The following is an 18428-nucleotide window of genomic DNA, read 5'->3' as shown; positions in this document are numbered from 1 at the left end:
AGTTCTATTTGCTCAAAAATTACTTGAATTGATGGCCAAACATCATTGACAGGGTCAATGATGTTGGCCTAGAGCATCTCCTTTATTTTTCCTAGTGGTTGTTGCAATGTCAAGTCCTTTCCAAGGAACTTTATCCTCTCACTCATCCTCAAGTTTTTCTGTGCTAGCTTACAGTTAGTTTCTAAGCTAGACACTTTTTCCTTAAGTCTTTTAAGCTCTGTAGCCTGGATGGTCATTTCCTCCATGGCTTTGACTAATTCTGTTGTCTTGTATATAGATGTACCTGCACTTGTGGGTTCTACTGTGATTGGCATGGTTGTAACAGATGGGGCTGTTGGTACCAGTGTTGCTGCCAAGGTTGAAGGAACTGCAGTGGAAACTATAGGAATAACAGTCTGTGGAGTGGTGGTCAACTCACTCTGTTTAGACTGAATTAAATTGCCCAGCTCCTTCTCTGTTTCTTTCAATTGATCATTTAACTTAAGGACCAAGTCCATAAGCTCTTGTTCCTTCTGAGTTTCTAATACTTCTGTTGTTTGTGGATGATGCAATGGTGGAATTTTGAGGTGCTTTTTCAAGGCAGCTATGTCATCATTCTTTTTCTTTATTAATCTCTCTGTAGCCTTTACATCTTTGGGATCATGTCCCAACTCAATGATTAAGTCCTCCAAGGACTTGATTCTTGTATCCTTGGCCTGTGAGGAGGCCTTCTCTAGTTGTAATTGCGCTGATATATTATTCAGTGAATTTTGTAACTGATGGGATGCAATGGCTTTGCCAGTTAATGTGTAATACACCATTTCTCTTGTCTGTTTATCCAATTCAATAGGTCAATAGGATGTATATCCTTTGCCAGCACTTCAAAATCTGTCTTTAAATAGTCAGCCATTGACCTCGGTTGATGCACAGTAAACTTCATGTAAGTCATTTGCATTTTACCTTCCTTTACATCAAAGGCTGGCATAAGCCTTGTTTGATTGGTGGGAGCCATTATGAGGTACTGTGCATAGCTTTGAGCCTTCAGCCTTTCATTCCTGGCCTTTATCTCTTTGTACTTTTATCAGATATCTTGGTCTTGGCCAGCTAGATCTCTGAATGAGGAGACTTCCATACTTTGTTGTCTTTCCAACACCTGAGTAGGTGTAATGGAAGGTTCTTGTGTTCCTCCAGAGGGAGTAGCTTGCCTGCTCTCTACCCTTTCTATGCATGTGTTTCCAACTGCTTTTTTTGTGTATTCTTGCTTTGATAAAGGATTTAACCTTTGCCTCTTGACATAGGTCTATGCAATTGGTCTGCCAGAAGGAGTGGCCTCCTCCCTGTCTCTTTTGGGGTTCTTCTCCTCATTTAGAGGAGTCTACACAATAGGAGGGGTACTCATGATGTGTTCTTGTTGTGTTGTTTGAGTCAGCTCTTCTGATAAGTCTGGTTGCTCTGACTCTTCTTGCTCCTGAAGTTCTTCTTCTGCTTGTGTTTCACTGTGTTCTTGTGTTTCCCTTTGGGCTTGGGATTCTTCTGGTACCTGTATGAAAGAATCTTCATCAAGTCTCCTCTCTAGATCAATTAATACATTATTGACAACAACTTCAGTGCTATCTCTGTCCACTAGAGTATTTTCCACCCATTCCAATTGATTTGCATATTGTTCTATCTCAGGAATTCTGTGGTGGATGTAAGGAGACAATTTGTTTTTCTGTCTTCTATTGCAAAAAAAGTCAAAGGGGTCATATCTCCATATGAAGCTTTGTTTCAATTTGAGCCTTTGAAGGATTTGATCTGCTTCTCTTCCAACTTCTCTATTATTGCATACAAAGGGGCCTAGCTAGTCTTTTATTCTAAGTTGAGCCTTCTTCTTGACCTTTACAAAATGTATATCTGCCTGGAGTACTCCAGAGCAAATAACCTCATTGGGATGTATCTGGGTAGTTTGTATGGTGCTAACTCACAGCCATATATTCTGATTTCAGTGTGATTTTGGTACAAGTACCAATCTCCCAATTTGTGTTGTTTAGATAGTTGTAGGATCCTTCTAATATCTGAACTGATCATTAGGGGAGGACTTCCTAATAGCATGGTAGCTACTAGATGCACAAAAATGTCTATGAAGTCTGTGTAAGTATATGGAGAGTCATATTGGTGGATTAAAGGGGTCCACAAGACCACTGACCTGGACTTGCCTCTAGTATCAAGCTTTTGCAGAGGGAATGAGAATTTATCAACTTGATAGTAAAGGAAAATGTGACACAGGACAGAGGAGTACTTAAATACTCTTTCATTGTCCATTCTCATGAATTGATCGTGCATTTTATCTGCTATGAATTTGGCATAATTAAACATGAGGGCAGGGGGTTGTCTAGGAGTGAAAATTGACATGAAGGCAATAATGATTTCATCAACATATTTGCCGGTAGTATAGCCTAAGACACTAAATATCATTGACACAATGTCCTGGCCAAGTTTGGAAAATATGGTCCACATGTATGGTGGAAGATCATTTGGGATATGTTTCTCTTCCACAATAAAAATTTGGAACATTTCAGCAAGTCTGGCAGTAGTAATCTTGGGGAATTTGTCTAGCAGGTCTCCAATAGAAATGGGAGTCAAATTTTGTCCTAGTTGCAACTGCAACATTTCATTGATGGATTCAACAATGATGGTGAAAAGTACAGTATGGTCAGGGGATGTCACTACTCTTTGGCTAGGATTGTAGTTTACATGGCAATAATGAACGATTTCAAGAAAGATATGTACTCTAGGGAATTGGTACTTAGGAAAATTTGACTCCCAAAGACCTATTTTGTCTAATGGTTTAAGTACTAGTCTCTGTACTGGCAGTATAATTTCAGTGGGGATTCCTGAACAATGGTGTCCTTGATTTGGAAGTCTTTGTCCGCCAAAGGGAGATGGTCTAAATCCAGGTGGGGAGTGGAAAGTGGTCGAACATCCATGGCGATGGGAGTGGCCATTCTTAGTTCTTGTGGATTTAAGAATGAGTAAAAAGGGTTTTCAGTCAATTTGGAGCAATTTGGTTCAATTCAGAGTAGTTTGGGGTTTCTGGGTAATTCTTTTACATAATTACTTAATAACTTAAAGCAATTGAGTAACAAGTTTGGGAATGAGACACAGTTTCTTGGTGAATTTGAATAAATATCTGGTTTTGGCTCTGAATGGGCTGATGGACGACTATGCACAGTTACAGGAGGTGTAGGTGACTAAAGAGTGGACTAGAAGTTTAGCGGCTTCTACAAGTTGGTAGTCAGATGGGGGTTGGTAGTTGTACGTAATCTATAGCTTGCATGGAGGCCTGAGCTTTATTTTCCACGATAAAACAAAAAATAATAAGTTTTTTTTTTAGTTTTATTGGCAAAGTCAACTGTTTGGTGGGTTTATGGGAACAGGTACATTTGGATTTTAGTGGGAGATGGGACGTTTTGTCGTCTAGCAGGAGGTAGTAAGCGGGTTTGATCGCACATCTTTTGGGCTTTGGTGGGATGTCGTTCGATGCCATTCATCGGGCGCCACATAGCATTGGGGCCCAGCAGGAAAACAACCCATATCAGGCAGATAAAGGTCGGACTTCGAAGGCCACCCGATATGATCGTCCACTATTGGATCAAAGGGGGCCTGATCGTACAGTGATCGGGGCAGAGTTTTATCATGAAGCTTAATGGAGGGGTCGAGTGAAGGTTTAAGAGTAGCGGGTTTTAATTAATCATGGATTATGGTGGGTTAAGGGCGTTGGGGGTGATTTCATTGGTAGAGGTTGATTATTAATTAACCGTAGATCGATCAATTAATTCATTTTATCGGGGTAGGGTTTTATTATAAATTTTATGTTTCAAACTTTTGGGGCGGGTATTAATATAAGTGTTTTATTTATAATGATATACGGGAAGGGTTATATTTCTTTTTTGGGTTTTTAATATATAAAGTTAATATGAATTGAAAGCAGAAAATAACTTAGCGCTAAGTTAAATGTGTATTCATAATTTATTTGCTTTTATAAACACATTATAACTTAGACTTAGTGTTGTTCTTGTGGGTTTCTTTTGAAAAAGGGGTTTTTTGATGGGGGGTGATCACTTTTTCTAGGATAACAAGGTCTTATCCTTAAAGAAAGGGGTTTATTAGGGGGGAATGACTTTTCCTTAGGAAAATAATGTTTTTTCATAGGAAAAAAGGATTGTTGGGTAATATGAGTGTTTTTAAAGGGGGTGAATGTTCATGAGGGGCCTTTTAGTACTTAGGACCTATAAGTCGTTGGGCCGAAGTTCCGGTCCCTCCAGAAGTCAGACAAATGCTCCGAGCCCCTTTGACTTAAGATTTTAGGTACTTAAGACTTTTCTTGGAAATTAATTATGTGAAAGGTGTAATGAGTGAGAGAGGTTAATCAATTTGACTTTGTGGATTTGAGACATGCCCAATTTTATCCATACTTATAACTTTGATGATGAATATGATGAATATGCTTTTATCTAACAATCATCACAATTCTGCAACCATTCTTCTACTTACCCACCTACTCATCCTACCATTTTTCTTCTCTTTATTACGGTGCACTTAAGCTGGCAAACCTTTATCAAAACATTTTCTTTTCTTTTACAAAAGTAAGCTATCTAAGTCTAACTTTATTATATCCAAGGACTGAGATTAAACTATTGAGCTCCTTTTATTTACTTTACCTAATTCTATCTATAACATGAAATTTAAATCATGGAGTAACCAAGATTAAACTATTTGATTACCATGGATTGTGGCAGGAATAACTAGTTGCACACAATCATTATTATGCTTCATAAAAAGTAAATGGTAGTGGCATTTTTGGTTTGCACACTTTCATGGTCTTATTTTCTTTTATTGGAGTTCATATTTTTCATCTTTTTTAACCTTTATATTCTTTTTGTCCTTTCATTTTTCTTTTAGAACATACCCTCTTTACATTTTTTAATTTTTTCTTGAATATGGAAAACATTTACACAAGCAAAGGTATGTACATATTACAGGTTTAATCTTAGTCATTCAAAAATTATGACTCCTATTGGTATAGGAACCTAACAGACTGCAAAAGAAATTATCAAGACAAAATACCGAGATTTTAGCATTGAGGAAGCAACTAAAATTGCCAGCTTCAGAGGACCCAATGACTAAAGAGATTAGAAACTGAAACTCAAAAATCTGACATGATGAAACTCATCATGGAACAAAATTTGCAAATAAAACAGATGGAGGAGAAAATGGAGAAACTTGTCAAAGAGAAAGAGGAAATTGTAAAAAGGGCCAACATTCGAATGGATGTAGTTCCTGTTAAAGCAGTCTCTATAACTACAACTTCTGCCTCAGGTACATCAGCAACTACAGGAACAACAATAGGAGCTATGCAGAATCTGTCTATTCAGAAAGAGGAAATGAAGAAATTGCAGGATCAACTGAAGACATTACAATGCATGAAAGAAATTACATACAATTCACATGCAACTAAGTCGCAAAGGGAAAAAAGTCAAATTGAGGTATTGCATAAAGAAATCAAAGAATCTTACCTTGGAAATAAAATGGGTTTGGGAAAGGAAATGTTAGGGAAGAGAATACTGAATCAATCAAAGATATATCGCCTTATATCAGGATAATCTTTGATCAAAAGGACTTGTTGGAAAAATCTCAGGAAGCTATTGAAATCTCATTCTTCAGTTGGAGGATAAATGCAGCATTGGTAATGTTATAGTTCAACGTTTTTCAGTAAGTTGGAATGCTTGACCAACAAGGGTTTTCCCTCTATGCTGGTGATAAATGATAAATTAATGCCCATTGAAGACTATGTTTGAAAACTTACACAGGTTAGTACCAATGCAGCTACAGTTTCAAACATAAGAGGTGAAGCGACACCAAGTGTTGTGTTGAATCCACTTAGAGATACATTTTCCATCCTAAATGAAATTAGACATATATTTTTAGTGAAACCCACTTTTACTAGATATATAGAACTGAATGAGCTTTATCAAAGGGTGAATAAGTTATCTATCCCAATTAAGAAACGCTCGGAACAATTAACTAATTTACTTGACTAAAAGGAGGATCAAACAACAATCAACATTTCTAGGGACAGTCATCAACAGCTTAGCAACATTCAACAGTCACTAACAATTCAACACCAAAATAATCGAGTATCAGTTCATATTCTTGATTTTGTATTAATCTATTTTTGTAAATTTGTTTAAGATATTTTCTTATCTCTAAGATTGTATAAATAACTCTTTTCAACGAGTTATTAAGGGTGGCACCCTTGAAGAAACATTTGTAATCAGTAAATGCACTCAGCGTTTTCTGAATCATTAATACCAAAGCAAAGGATTCTGAATTTTGATTCATATAATTTAGTATTCCTTGTAAGTTTTCCAATTTTCATTCACTTGTTTTCTTCATATTCTTAAGTTTTACAAAGATAACCATATAGGAGTAGTTGAGTTTCAATTCACTCTTATAAGCTTTCTAAAAAGATCATCTTTAAAGAAAATGAATTATAAAAATTGTTTGTTTAAGTAATTCCCTCTAAATCATAAAATCAGCGGTATTTTTGTAATCTTGGGAATATTTTGTCAAACTTTCGGAACATTGTTTGAAGGTTTTCTTACTTATGGTTATTTAATTCTATTTGAAAAGTATAATAGTCATAATATTTTTTATTTCTAGTCATCACCATATAAGCTAAATCATTGTGTGGATTTTAATAACAGCCTTTGGTTAACATTAGTATAATTCAACAACTTTAGTCATCACTGATTAAATATATTTCAGACATTGGTCCTCCAAAAATTAAAACAAAACCCCCTAAAACAAATATCTTAGATACCCTAGCATGATAGCCGACCATTATCATCTCATGATATTTTGATATTTTCTAGATCAATTGATGAACATTTTAAGCATGTACATAAATTTAAACAAGTTTTCAAAAGTAGTGATTTAATTCTAAGAAAAAATAATATGGAAATCTTCGAGACCAAGGTTAAATTCCTTGGACACGTCATTGAAAATGGCGAGATCGCTCTTCAGCAACACTCAATGACATTTGCAGAGAAATTTCCCAAATGAAATAAAAGACAAAACCCATCTTTGGTTGTCTAAACTATGACTGTAATTTTTATAAAGACCTTGCCTAGGATCGAAAGGTTCTAAATCAAAGACTAAAAAAAACCAGAACTATGGAGTATAAAGCACTTAAAAATATAAAAGAGCAGGTAACAATTCTTCCTATCCTCTATGTTTATAAAAGTTTGCCAAAGATTGTTGAAATGGATGGGAGTGATATAAGATGGGAAGTAATCCTCAAACAACTAAAAGAAGGCCACGAGTAAATTATTCAGCTTGCCTCACTTGTGTGGAACCCTCTATTCGACCATTGAAAAGAAGTGAAAACTACTTAGAATTGCATTGATAAGTTGGATATACACCTAATAAATAAATAAAAAATCTTAGAACTGATGCTTCAGCCATGAAGAGAGTGTTAACCAAAAATATCAAAAAACCAAGAGAGTCAAATTTTGTTGGATGAGAAGCTCTCTTCACAAACTTTGATTTTGAAATTAAATAGGTCAAGGGAAGTAAAATTTACATTCCATATTTTCTAAGTAAAGAAAATATTCAGGAACAACCACATTTAATGGTTATAGCAACTGAATGGAATCTTATTCTTAATCCTAAAACTTTCATAGAAGTAAAATTTGCATTCCAGATTTTCTAAGTAGAGAAAATATTCAATAACAACCACATTTAATGGTTATAGCAACTAAATGGAATCAAACTACTGAAAACCAACTCGTAGTTGAGAAATACATGGAAATTTAGAGCATTTGACATATGGAAAATTTAGCAAAAAATACCAGATATAGATATAATTTGGAGAGAAGAAAATAATAGACTTAATAATTTTCACAAATATTTCGTAATAAACAAAGCTACACATCCAAATTTCCATCAAAAACTCTTGGGGCCGCACCATTATATCTAAAGACTTTGGTATTTACAATTAATATAAGTCTGCATGCTCTCGAAAAATAGAGAAGTCTGTTATGGTTGCAACACACTCACCCACAACATACATCTCTACGTTAGTGTAATGTAAAGGATATAGAGAGACACAGAAACAGTGAAATTCTGATGCTTGAAGGATAGTCTATGCAAAGTCTGTAATGTTTGATATATTATTCGATAGTGAGAAATGGCAATGAAGTGTGGATTTTGGATTTCTCTTTTCAGAAATCCGATGGACATTGTTTAGAATACAAATAAACTGATAACTTCATCATAATTTTTCATGTAATGTTTTCTTGTACATTACCGACTGTGTATCGGATAATAATTTGTTCCCATTTAACATTTTCGTTACCTCGCAACGTTTAAATTGGAAAATCAGAAATTAGTTATGCAATGTTTTGAATCCCATAGAAACTCATTTCCTCTTTCACATGGATTTATTTACCCTAACTTCATTCTCTTTCAAACATATTCCTTTTAACTGAACTTCGTTACGGAAGTTTCCTCTTTCACATGGATTTATTTACCCTAACTTGATTCTCTTTCAAACATATTCCTTTTAACTGAACTTCGTTACGGAAGTTGAAGAACGTATTACTGCATTTAATTAATATGATGCTATTAATCCTCGACCATCCAAAAGTTGGGAATATTTAAGAGATAAACTTTGGGTTTAATATGCCATCCCAAAGTTAAAATTGTTGAAGTAATGGACTTTGGATTTTTCTTTTCGGAAGCGTGCGACATAGTTTAGAAAAACGAATAAACTGAAACCTCAACGGCAAGTCTTTCTGTAATGTCTTCTTGCCCAGTACTATTTTTGTGATTGGATTATATAGTAAGTTCTCCTTTTTACCCTTTTTCACAACACACCAGCGAAAGAGAAAACCTAAGTACGTTAAAAAAAATTATCGTAGTAATAGAACCAATTATGTTTAGTTTCTATTGTATTCGGAATTTTCATGCCGTCTTTCTCTCTTTTCACAAGAAATATTTTAATATTATCAAGAACTAATCTTCCGAGAGTATAAGTAAATTTGATGGACACTTTACCAAAGGTTTTTTACTATGGTTTTTTTTGGCAAAAATTGTTTTGCATGGTTTTTTCGAGGCCAAAATTGTTTTTCCAATGATGTTTTATATTTATTTATGTTTCTCATTTAAATGTTATTATTATATTTATTTTATTTGTTTTTCACCATAATAATTTTTTTTACTGAGATAACTTTTATTTTATTAATTTTAGCTTGAGCATAAACTAAATAAAACCCAGTGAAATTATAGATATAGACGTTAAAGAATAACATATTGAATCATGTTAGTAATTGTGAAACTGATCAATAATTTAGGAAATTATGTATATTCATTGTTCATGTAATTTCATAGCTTTTGTAAGTCATGTAAAATAATTCTCAATTAGCACGTTCAAACCCATTACTTGTGTAATGTATTTTGAATAGGAGCAATTGATCTCAACATTCAATATGAGAAGTTGGATTCAAAAAAGATCTTATAAATAATAAAACAAATTTGATCCCATTTTTACTTTTAAATAGATGGTTTTGGAAAGATTCTAATATTTAAAACAATAATAATATACAAGGTATGTGTTATGAGGAAATCCATGATTGTGTAATAAGTAACAATAGACCATTTTAGTAGGCATTCCAAGATTTGAAAAAGAGGAATGTGATCATGTTCAGATTGGATTATAAATTTAAGGAATGTAAGAAAGTCACTGTGATTTTCCATTTGAGATTTCCATTTCCAACCACTAAGTAGAAAAATGGGTTGTATTATGAGCATGCTAAAGTTGAACAAACTACACAAAAACTCTCAAATCAAACAAAAAATTTGTTGTCATTTTTATTATTTTTATTGAACAACTAAAATACCCTTCAATCTCATTACTTTATCACCATAGGTTTTTTATATAGCATAAAGATGGCCCATGAGCACGAGTTTAAACCCCCAAGCTTGAGAGTTTAAGGTTCAAGGTGCATGGTGTGGGATTGCATGATGTGAGTTAGGATAGAGACAAGCATTTTGTAGCATGCCCAAAAACCCATGGCTTGTGTAGTAATGAGCCTACTACTACACCATGGTTTATCTAAGAGTTTATAAGTACCATGCAATATGTGCTTATCTTGGAGTTTTATCTTGTATTTCCCCAATCCAATTGGGAGTTTGCTTATATCTAAGATATATTGTTATAAAAATAGATGCAAGAGATATATCTCTCTATCATGCAAACATACATATAAAAATGAATATTTCTCACACACACATATATCAAATTTAACCATTGTTACCCTCTTAACAAAACATCAAAAGGCATATTTTTTAAACAGTGTTTAGTTATTGGAAATATCTAATTACAAAATATAATAAATTTAATATGCAATGTTGCTGCTTAGTACCCGCCTTATGCAAAAAATAATTGACAACCACAGTTATTGGTCCCAAAAGTTAATATTTAAACACTTTTTAAAATTTTATTAATTCCAAATCAAATAACCAAAATTATAGAAATACATAAAGTTTATAATTATTAACACTTTATAGTGAAAATAAAGATAATTAGGAATTCTTTTACAATAAATTTTTATTTTTATGTAGATAATGGCCACCATTTTTATGTAAATATTTGCTTAAACTATGGTGGACAGCTATCACTCGCATTCTTGCATAAAAAAAATGATAGATAGCTATCTACCTGACATTCTTTTGTACAAAAATTGAATAACTTTTTTTTAAATATATATTTTATATCTTATTATTTAAATCAAAACCATATAAAAATAACGATCAACTCATTCGGAAAACCATTTATATTAAAAAGATTAGAATTTATTTTTTAATTTACTATTTTCATATTGAAAAGATTAACATTTATTTTGAAAATTATTAAAAAAATTAAAATTTATTTTTTAATTTGCTACACTTTCATATTGAAAAGATTAAAATTTATTTTTTTATTTCAAAATATTTAGCGTAATATTTTTTTTTAAATCCTAATAAACCTAGGATCGGTTTAAAAAGCAATTTTTTTTTATCGAACAAAACAAAAAACAATATAACGTCCGGTTATTAAAAAAACATAATTTTAAAAACATCAAATGGCATAATTTCAAGCCAGCCATTATAAGAAACATCCAAAGTCAAAATGTCAAAAAGATTATAATTAGAAGCCGAGAAGTGCAAGGAAATCGAAACTTCGCATACCTGCTTTTCGATATCCACTGCGCAGCGAAGGCGGAGTGGCTCGCTTTGATCTTCTCTAACAATACATCGAGCCATTTCCCGGACTTCATTATGCATTATAAGTTTTGAACTGCGCTTCGTTAAAGCCGCTGACAATGATTGCGGTGCCTCCTCCATAGAATGTTCCCAATCTGTTCGCAGAATCTCCCTTCGAAGTTGCTCCCATATTTTAGTTTCATCATGATGATAGTCCACGTCGTTCTTGAAGCTTATGAGTTAAGTTTCACAGAGCCTTCTGAGGGAGTAGTGAACGTCCATATAATCTAATCCCTCTAACACTTGAACAGCCAGTTCCTTGTCTTCTCCCACCAAGAAATAAGCCACGTCCAAAAGCATCCTTCGCTCTTCGCTGTCCATATCTTTGCAACTCCATTTTAATAATTTGTTAATTACATCGTGTGCTTCGGGCAGACTCGCTCCTTGAGAGTATAATTTCAACTGCCGCTCCCAATGCGTTCTATCAGAATTGCTAGATACCTGCTCCCCCAAAACTTGTAAGCAGAGAGGCAAACCCTCACAAATTCTCAAAAAATCCTCCACCAAATCTGCGCAGCCTTCAAGTGAATTTGATTGACGCGTGGCATGATAGCAGAACAATTGTCGGGCATGGTTGTTCTTCAATGGCTGTACATCATACACGAATGAAGTGTTTTTATAAGAGGCCCTCACAACATCTTTATCACGAGATGTTACGAAGATCAGACTACCCTCTTCCACAGCATGTACATCCAGTACACGTTCTATTTTGTGCCAGTCATCCACATTATCGAAAACAATCAAAACTTTTAATCCTTTTAGACTCTTTCGTAACATAGTCTTCCCCTCCCACCTATCAAACATATTTTTACCCAGCAAATGACGACAGAGCTGCCGCTGCAAATCATGATCATCTGTTTCTCTGACGTTAAACAAATAAGAAGCCCTTCTAAACTCCGAACGCCTCAATTCGTTGAAGATATGTCTCGCCAGAGTTGACTTCCCTATTCCGCCTAATCCGGCTATTATTACGACCTTTTTGGAGCTTTGTTTCTTAATTTGATCATGCAAATCCTTCCAGGCCTGGTCTAGTCCAACTGGGTGGAGAGCGACCTCTAACGGGTCCGGTTTGACGTGTTTCATTACAGCGTTTGCAATGTCCCTCTGAAGCTTTCCATAGTCATCACTGTAAACAAAAAAATTATTTGCAGTCTATCATAGTTAGAAAAATTGATGATTCAAGATTCACCAAATTGATAGATGATAAATAAGTGAAATATCTCTTTTGTGATATGATAATAAGTAAAGTATGTATTCACCTTTCCTTCCAATTGAACACTGTATCAGAATTGCCTGCGGCTTTTCCGAGTGCTTCCTTCCCTTTGAACACCTTACCAGAAATGTCTGCAGCTTTTCCGAGTATTTCTTCCCATTCATCCACAACTTCCTTGGATTCTCTTTCACGGTGTTTCTGAAAGGCTTCGGCATAACATCCCTTGTCAATGAAACGAAGTTCGCAAGGCTCAACGTCACAGAATATGGGAATAAACCAGGGCTGATGAGATGCTGTCAACATCCAACAAAGCTCTTTTAAGCACCAGTGTGATTCAGCATAATTCTTCGAGAATATGGCAATGTGAACAGAGGAACTTCTAATGGCTCCTAGGATTGCAGTCTCGATGGTATCTCCCGGGCAAAGTACGTACTGATCCAAAAAGACTGGCAACCCATAGGGTTCAAGGGCATGGTAAATGAGGCTGGCAAAAGTCAGCTTGGTATCCTTTCCCCTGTGGTTGATGAAAATCTGGTATGGCTGGCGTGATAACGTTGCTACTGGCTTCATACTTGATACCTTCTAGTGATCGATCGATCAGTTTGGAAGATGGAGGAAACTGTTGGGTATTTTTGCATGGAGAAAATACCAAAAACCAAATAAACAAACACACAGAGGCAATGCTCTGTTTTACCTCCACAGGATCTTTTTGTGCACAGACAACTTAAAAAAAATTTCACAGAGAGACAGAGTATTTCACCACCATAAAAACATTCTATTCATTAAAACCTGATGCAAAGATTTACCATTGTAAAATCCCTTTTATATTCACTGCTGTGAAAAACAACTTACTGCTGTGATAAAAGTTTACATAAGTTTACTGGTGTAAATAAAAATTACACAGCCTTACAAAAATCGCTCCACCATTTTCTTTATGCACTGCTTGTGCAAAACCACACATGGTTTTTGCTATTCCAAAAATTACATCACCTGGTTCTTCTCATTTTACACACTGCTGTGTGTTTTTCTTTTACTGCTCCATCATTCTTTTTACGTTGCTGTAAAAACACTCTGTTTCCAACCATGTGCGATACATCCATAAAAAAAGTCAACACACTCAAAACATAAACTTATTACATACGACCTTTTTTTAATACATGCCGTATAAAAATATATATAAAAAACATATATTATACGTGCCCATACTTATATTAAAAGCATCTACCTAAAAACTACGAACAACACATAAATTCATTAAATTCTTTCATACGGCGGTCAACCCATAAGTCTTTTACTCCACGCATGAGTTTTAATTTGATGTAGGCCCGTGTGCAGGTTTAATCAATCAACGGCTGAAAGGAGTGGAGCAGATCGAACGGCGGATAACGATATCGGATGGCCAACAAGTGCTGAGCTTTACCACCCGAGAAAGTGACGTTGGAGTACGTCAGGGGTCAACCACATGTCAGCACTAAAATTTCTCGGGTTCAATTGCCGGTTTATTCCCTCGTCGGAAAGCTGGCCCGAGAGAATCCGGTGAACGGTTTCTGGCTTGGTCTGCGTTGAAATTAGATTTCAACACTCCCCTTTAATTTCAACAGCTGGGCATTCGGTCATACCCAGACACTTTCTCAAAAATTCAAAGCTCTTCTGATCCAGCGGCTTTGTCAAGATGTCCGCAACCTGTTCTTGAGTCCTGCAATGTTCTAGGACAATTTCTCCATTGTTCACCAATTCTCTGATGTAGTGAAACCTTGTATCAATGTGTTTCGTTCTCTTATGAAACACTGAATTCTTTGACAATGCAATAGCTGACCTATTGTCACAAAAAATCACTGTCGCTTTTGCCTGCTCTTGGCCTAAGCTTCTCAACATTCTTCTCATCCACACTGCTTGACATGCTGCTGCTGTAGCTGCCACATATTCAGCCTCTGCTGTAGACAATGCTACAATGGACTGCTTCTTAGAAGCCCATGAAATGGCTCCTGAACCCATATTAAAAACATAACCGGAAGTGTTCTTCCGATCATCTACACTTCCAACCCAATCACTGTCAGTGTATCCAACCAAATCTGAATGTTCTGAGGCATGATATAGAATTCCAAACATTTTGGTACCTTTGACATACCTCAAAATTCTCTTTGCTGCCTGCCAATGTGCCTCCTTCGGCCTCTCCATGAACCTAGAAATTAAGCTAACAGCATACATTAAATCAGGCCTAGTTGCTGTTAAATACATAAGGCTGCCCACAATGCTTTTATACAAACTAGGATCAAAATCCTTGCTGCTGTCCTCTCTGCTGAGCTTTAATCCCATCACTGTGGGAGTGATTGCTACCTTGCATTCTTCCATCTTAAATCTGCCCAAAACTTGATTTACATATCTTGCTTGAGATATAAAAATTCTTTTTTCATTTTGATCTACTTCTATGCCTAAGAAGTATCTCAACAAACCCATGTCAGTCATTTCAAATTCATCCTTCATGACTGATTTAAAATTCTCAATAAGATAAATATCATTTCCAGTGAAAATAACATCATCTACATACAAGACAACAATTAAAATTTTACCATCCTTTTCTTTGATGTAGACTGTGGGTTCTCCTTCACATTTGTCAAATTCATTATCCAATAGATATGAATCTATCCTGCTGTACCATGCTCTTGGCGCTTGCTTCAGCCCATAAAGAGCTTTCTTCAATTTGCACACTTTGTGCTCTTCACCTTTCTTCTCATATCCGAGAGGTTGTTCCACATAAACCTCTTCTTTTAACACTCCATTTAGGAATGCTGATTTCACATCCATTTGGTAGACTTTCCATTTATTTTGAGCTGCTATGGACAGCACTGCTCTCACGGTTTCCATTCTTGCAACCGGTGCGAAAGTCTCCTCATAATCTCTCCCATACTGCTGCTTGTAGCCTTTGACAACCAGCCTTGCCTTGTGCCTTTCAATCTTGCCTTCAGCATTGCTCTTGGTCTTGTAGACCCATTTCACACCAATGACTTCTTTGCCTTTTGGTAGCTCAACCAAATCCCATGTTTTGTTTCTCTCTATGGCATTCATCTCCTCATCCATAGCTTCTATCCATTTCCTATCTTTGATTGCTTCTTCGAAATGAATAGGATCATCAACGTGACAATACAAGGCAAATAAGGAATTCATTCCTTCTTCATAAATGTCACTTAGATTTCTAAATTTCTTACCTCTTTCACTTGGTGTGCAAGTGCTTGAAGATGCACTTGAATTTCTTCCTTGTGGTGTGCTTGGAGAAGCACTCTCATTGATCCTCAATGGTGTCCCTTGCTGTCCTTGTGTTGGCGCTGCTGTTTGGGGATGTACTTCAGCCACTTCCTCTTCATCTTCATCATGAGACAAACAGTTCTTGACATTCACTGTTTTCTCTATGCTTCCATCCCAAGCTTCCTCTTCTATGAATTGAACATCTCTGCTGACAAAAAACTTCTTGCTAGATGGAATATACAACCTGTAGGCTTTGGATTCCTCACTGTATCCAATGAAGATGCATTTTTCCCCTTTGCTGTCCAACTTCCTCCTTAGCTAATCCGGAATGTGTGCATAGGCCACACACCCAAAAACTCTCATGTGGGTGACTCCTTGCTTTCTCCCACTCCATGCCTCTTCCGGCACTTTGTTCATGACTGCTTTTGTAGGACACTTGTTCAGTATATAAACTGCACAATGTACAGCTTCAGCCCAATACTCATTTGGCAAATGTTTTGCCTTTAAAATGCTCCTCGCCATATCCATGATGGTCCTGTTCTTCCTTTCAGCAACTCCATTTTGCTGCGGAGTGTACCTTGCTGTAAATTGTTTGTGAATTCCATTTTCTCTACAAAATCTTAGGAATTCCTTGGAGATATACTCACCTCCTCTATCAGTTCTCAAAACTTTAATGTGCAGCCCGCTTTGGTTTTCCACAAATGCCTTGAAGTTTTGGAATTTCTCAAACACTTCACTTTTGTTTTTAAGAAAATATATCCAAGTATTTCTTGTAAAATCATCAATGAATGTCAAGAAATATAGGCTGCCAGCTAATGATGGAGCTTGCATTGGTCCACACAAATCTGAGTGGATAATCTATAAGGGTGCCTTTGCCCTTATGCTTTTCCCTGATGGAAAACTTTCTCTGTGTTGTTTTCCCAAAATGCAGCCTTCACATACGCTGTCCGGTTTCTCTATCAATGGTAATCCTCTTACCATTCCTTTCCTACTCAACAAGTTTAGACCTCCAAAATTGAGATGACCAAATCTCAAGTGCCACAACCAATTTTCATCCTTTGGCACGCTTTGGAAGGCCTCTTGGGTAACTGCTGCAATTTCATTTTTGTTTTTCAAATCTGCCCTGATCCTCAAAGGGAACATCCTGTTCCTTGTCATCTTCACTTCAGCAATGCATCTTTTGCTGGGTGGTATATCCATGATGGTGCATACATCATTTTTAAAGAAAACATTGTACCCCTTATGGACAAGCTGTCCAACACTCAAGAGGTTACATCTCATGCCAGGGACATAGTATACATCTACTATGGTTTTCCTTTCTCCTTGCTTTGTAAATATTTTTACCTCCCCTTTTCCCATAACAGACACTTTACTATCAGTTCCTAGTGTGACCTCTGATTTCAAATTCTGATTTAAGGCTGAAAAGAGGGCTATGTTCCCTGTCATATGGTTGCTGCAACCTGAGTCTAAAAACCATATGTCCTCACTATGTGTTTCAGCCATGTTACAAGCTAACAGGACATTTTCTTGACTGTTGTTTTCTCTTGTAACATTTGCATTTTGTCTGCTGTTCATATCATGTTGTTTCTTTCTACAATCACTTGCATAATGTCCATACTTTTTGCAATAATAGCATTGAACATTAGATTTATCATACCTTTGTCCTTGAGCATGATGTTGTCCTCCTTGTTGGCTGCTGCCTTGACCTTGGTTCTGATTTGGATTGATGCCTCTTCCTTGTGCATTTGATGGGCTGTTCCTTCCTCCTCTGTTCTGGCTTCTGCCTCTTCCTCTCTTGTTTCCTCTGCCTTGACCTCTTCCTCTTCCAAAGGACATCTGGGTCTTGAAGGCTTGCTCAAGAGATGAGTTTTCATTCCTACTCAACCTCTGCTCATGTGTTATCAGTGATGCATGTAGCTCATCAACTGAATAGTTTGAGAGATCCTTTGTCTCTTCAATGGTGGTGACTATGGCATCAAACCTTGAGGGTAAGACCCTCAATATTTTCTCCACAATCCTTCTATCTTCAATGGTTTCTCCATGAGTTCTCATTTGTGTGATTACACCAATCACATGAGTGAAGAATGAGTCAATGTTATCTGACTCCTTCATGTTCAAGTTCTCAAAATCCTTTCTCAGCAATTGTAGTTTTGCTGTCTTCACTCTCTCCATGCCTTGATAGGCTATCTTGAGGGTTTTCCATGCTTCATTGGCTGTCTTAGCTGCTGCTAACCTTGGAAACATACTCTGGTCTACTTTTAGATACAACAACACATGGGCTTTTGAATCTTTCTTCCTATTGCTCTTCAGCAGATCCTTCTCTCCCTGAGTTAATGCATTGAACTCAGTTTCATCTGCTGGTTCTTCAAAGCCATCTTCAACTATTTCCCATAAGTCTTGAGAGGCAAACAGGGCTGTCATGGTTATTGCCCAGTAGTCATAGTTTTTCCCATTAAACTGTGGGAGCTGGGTGTTAAACAAACCCATACCAGTGCTTGTGCTGGCCATTCCTTGACTGTGTATTTAAAACAAATCACTGATTCTTCAGCAACATAAAAAAAACTTTTGAAATACCTGAATCCTTTGATGTCTGAGTCTTCTGTCTGCCTGAGAAGTTTTGCTGCAGCAACAACCTTCTCCCTTCAGC

At 36.2% G+C, this 18428-nt stretch overlaps 2 protein-coding genes across 2 annotated transcripts in view; both read right to left on the bottom strand.

Annotated features, from left to right (window-relative positions):
• LOC149244824 (uncharacterized) overlaps nt 1-11406 on the bottom strand; it is a 108065-nt gene extending 96659 nt beyond the window's left edge. Inside the window, exon 1 of the mRNA XM_089371649.1 lies at nt 11251-11406. Within this exon, the coding sequence (XP_089227775.1) occupies nt 11251-11406 (156 nt within the window). The remainder of the gene's footprint in view (nt 1-11250) is intronic.
• A 99-nt stretch (nt 11407-11505) lies between these two features.
• Nucleotides 11506-13124, bottom strand: LOC149244823 (disease resistance protein RPV1-like). Its single transcript, XM_089368080.1, has 2 exons — nt 12585-13124; nt 11506-12451 (listed from the first exon to the last, which is right to left on the bottom strand). Exons 1-2 carry the CDS (start codon nt 13106-13108, stop codon nt 11506-11508), a joined length of 1470 nt encoding a protein of 489 aa, XP_089224206.1. The 5' UTR covers nt 13109-13124.
• Nucleotides 13125-18428: the final 5304 nt, after the last annotated feature.

Source organism: Pinus tabuliformis, chromosome 8 (assembly GCF_031772625.1).
Source record: "Pinus tabuliformis cultivar Carrire ecotype Pingquan chromosome 8, CPIR1, whole genome shotgun sequence".
NCBI lineage: Eukaryota > Viridiplantae > Streptophyta > Pinopsida > Pinales > Pinaceae > Pinus > Pinus tabuliformis.
This window is presented reverse-complemented; position numbering and strand designations above follow the sequence as displayed.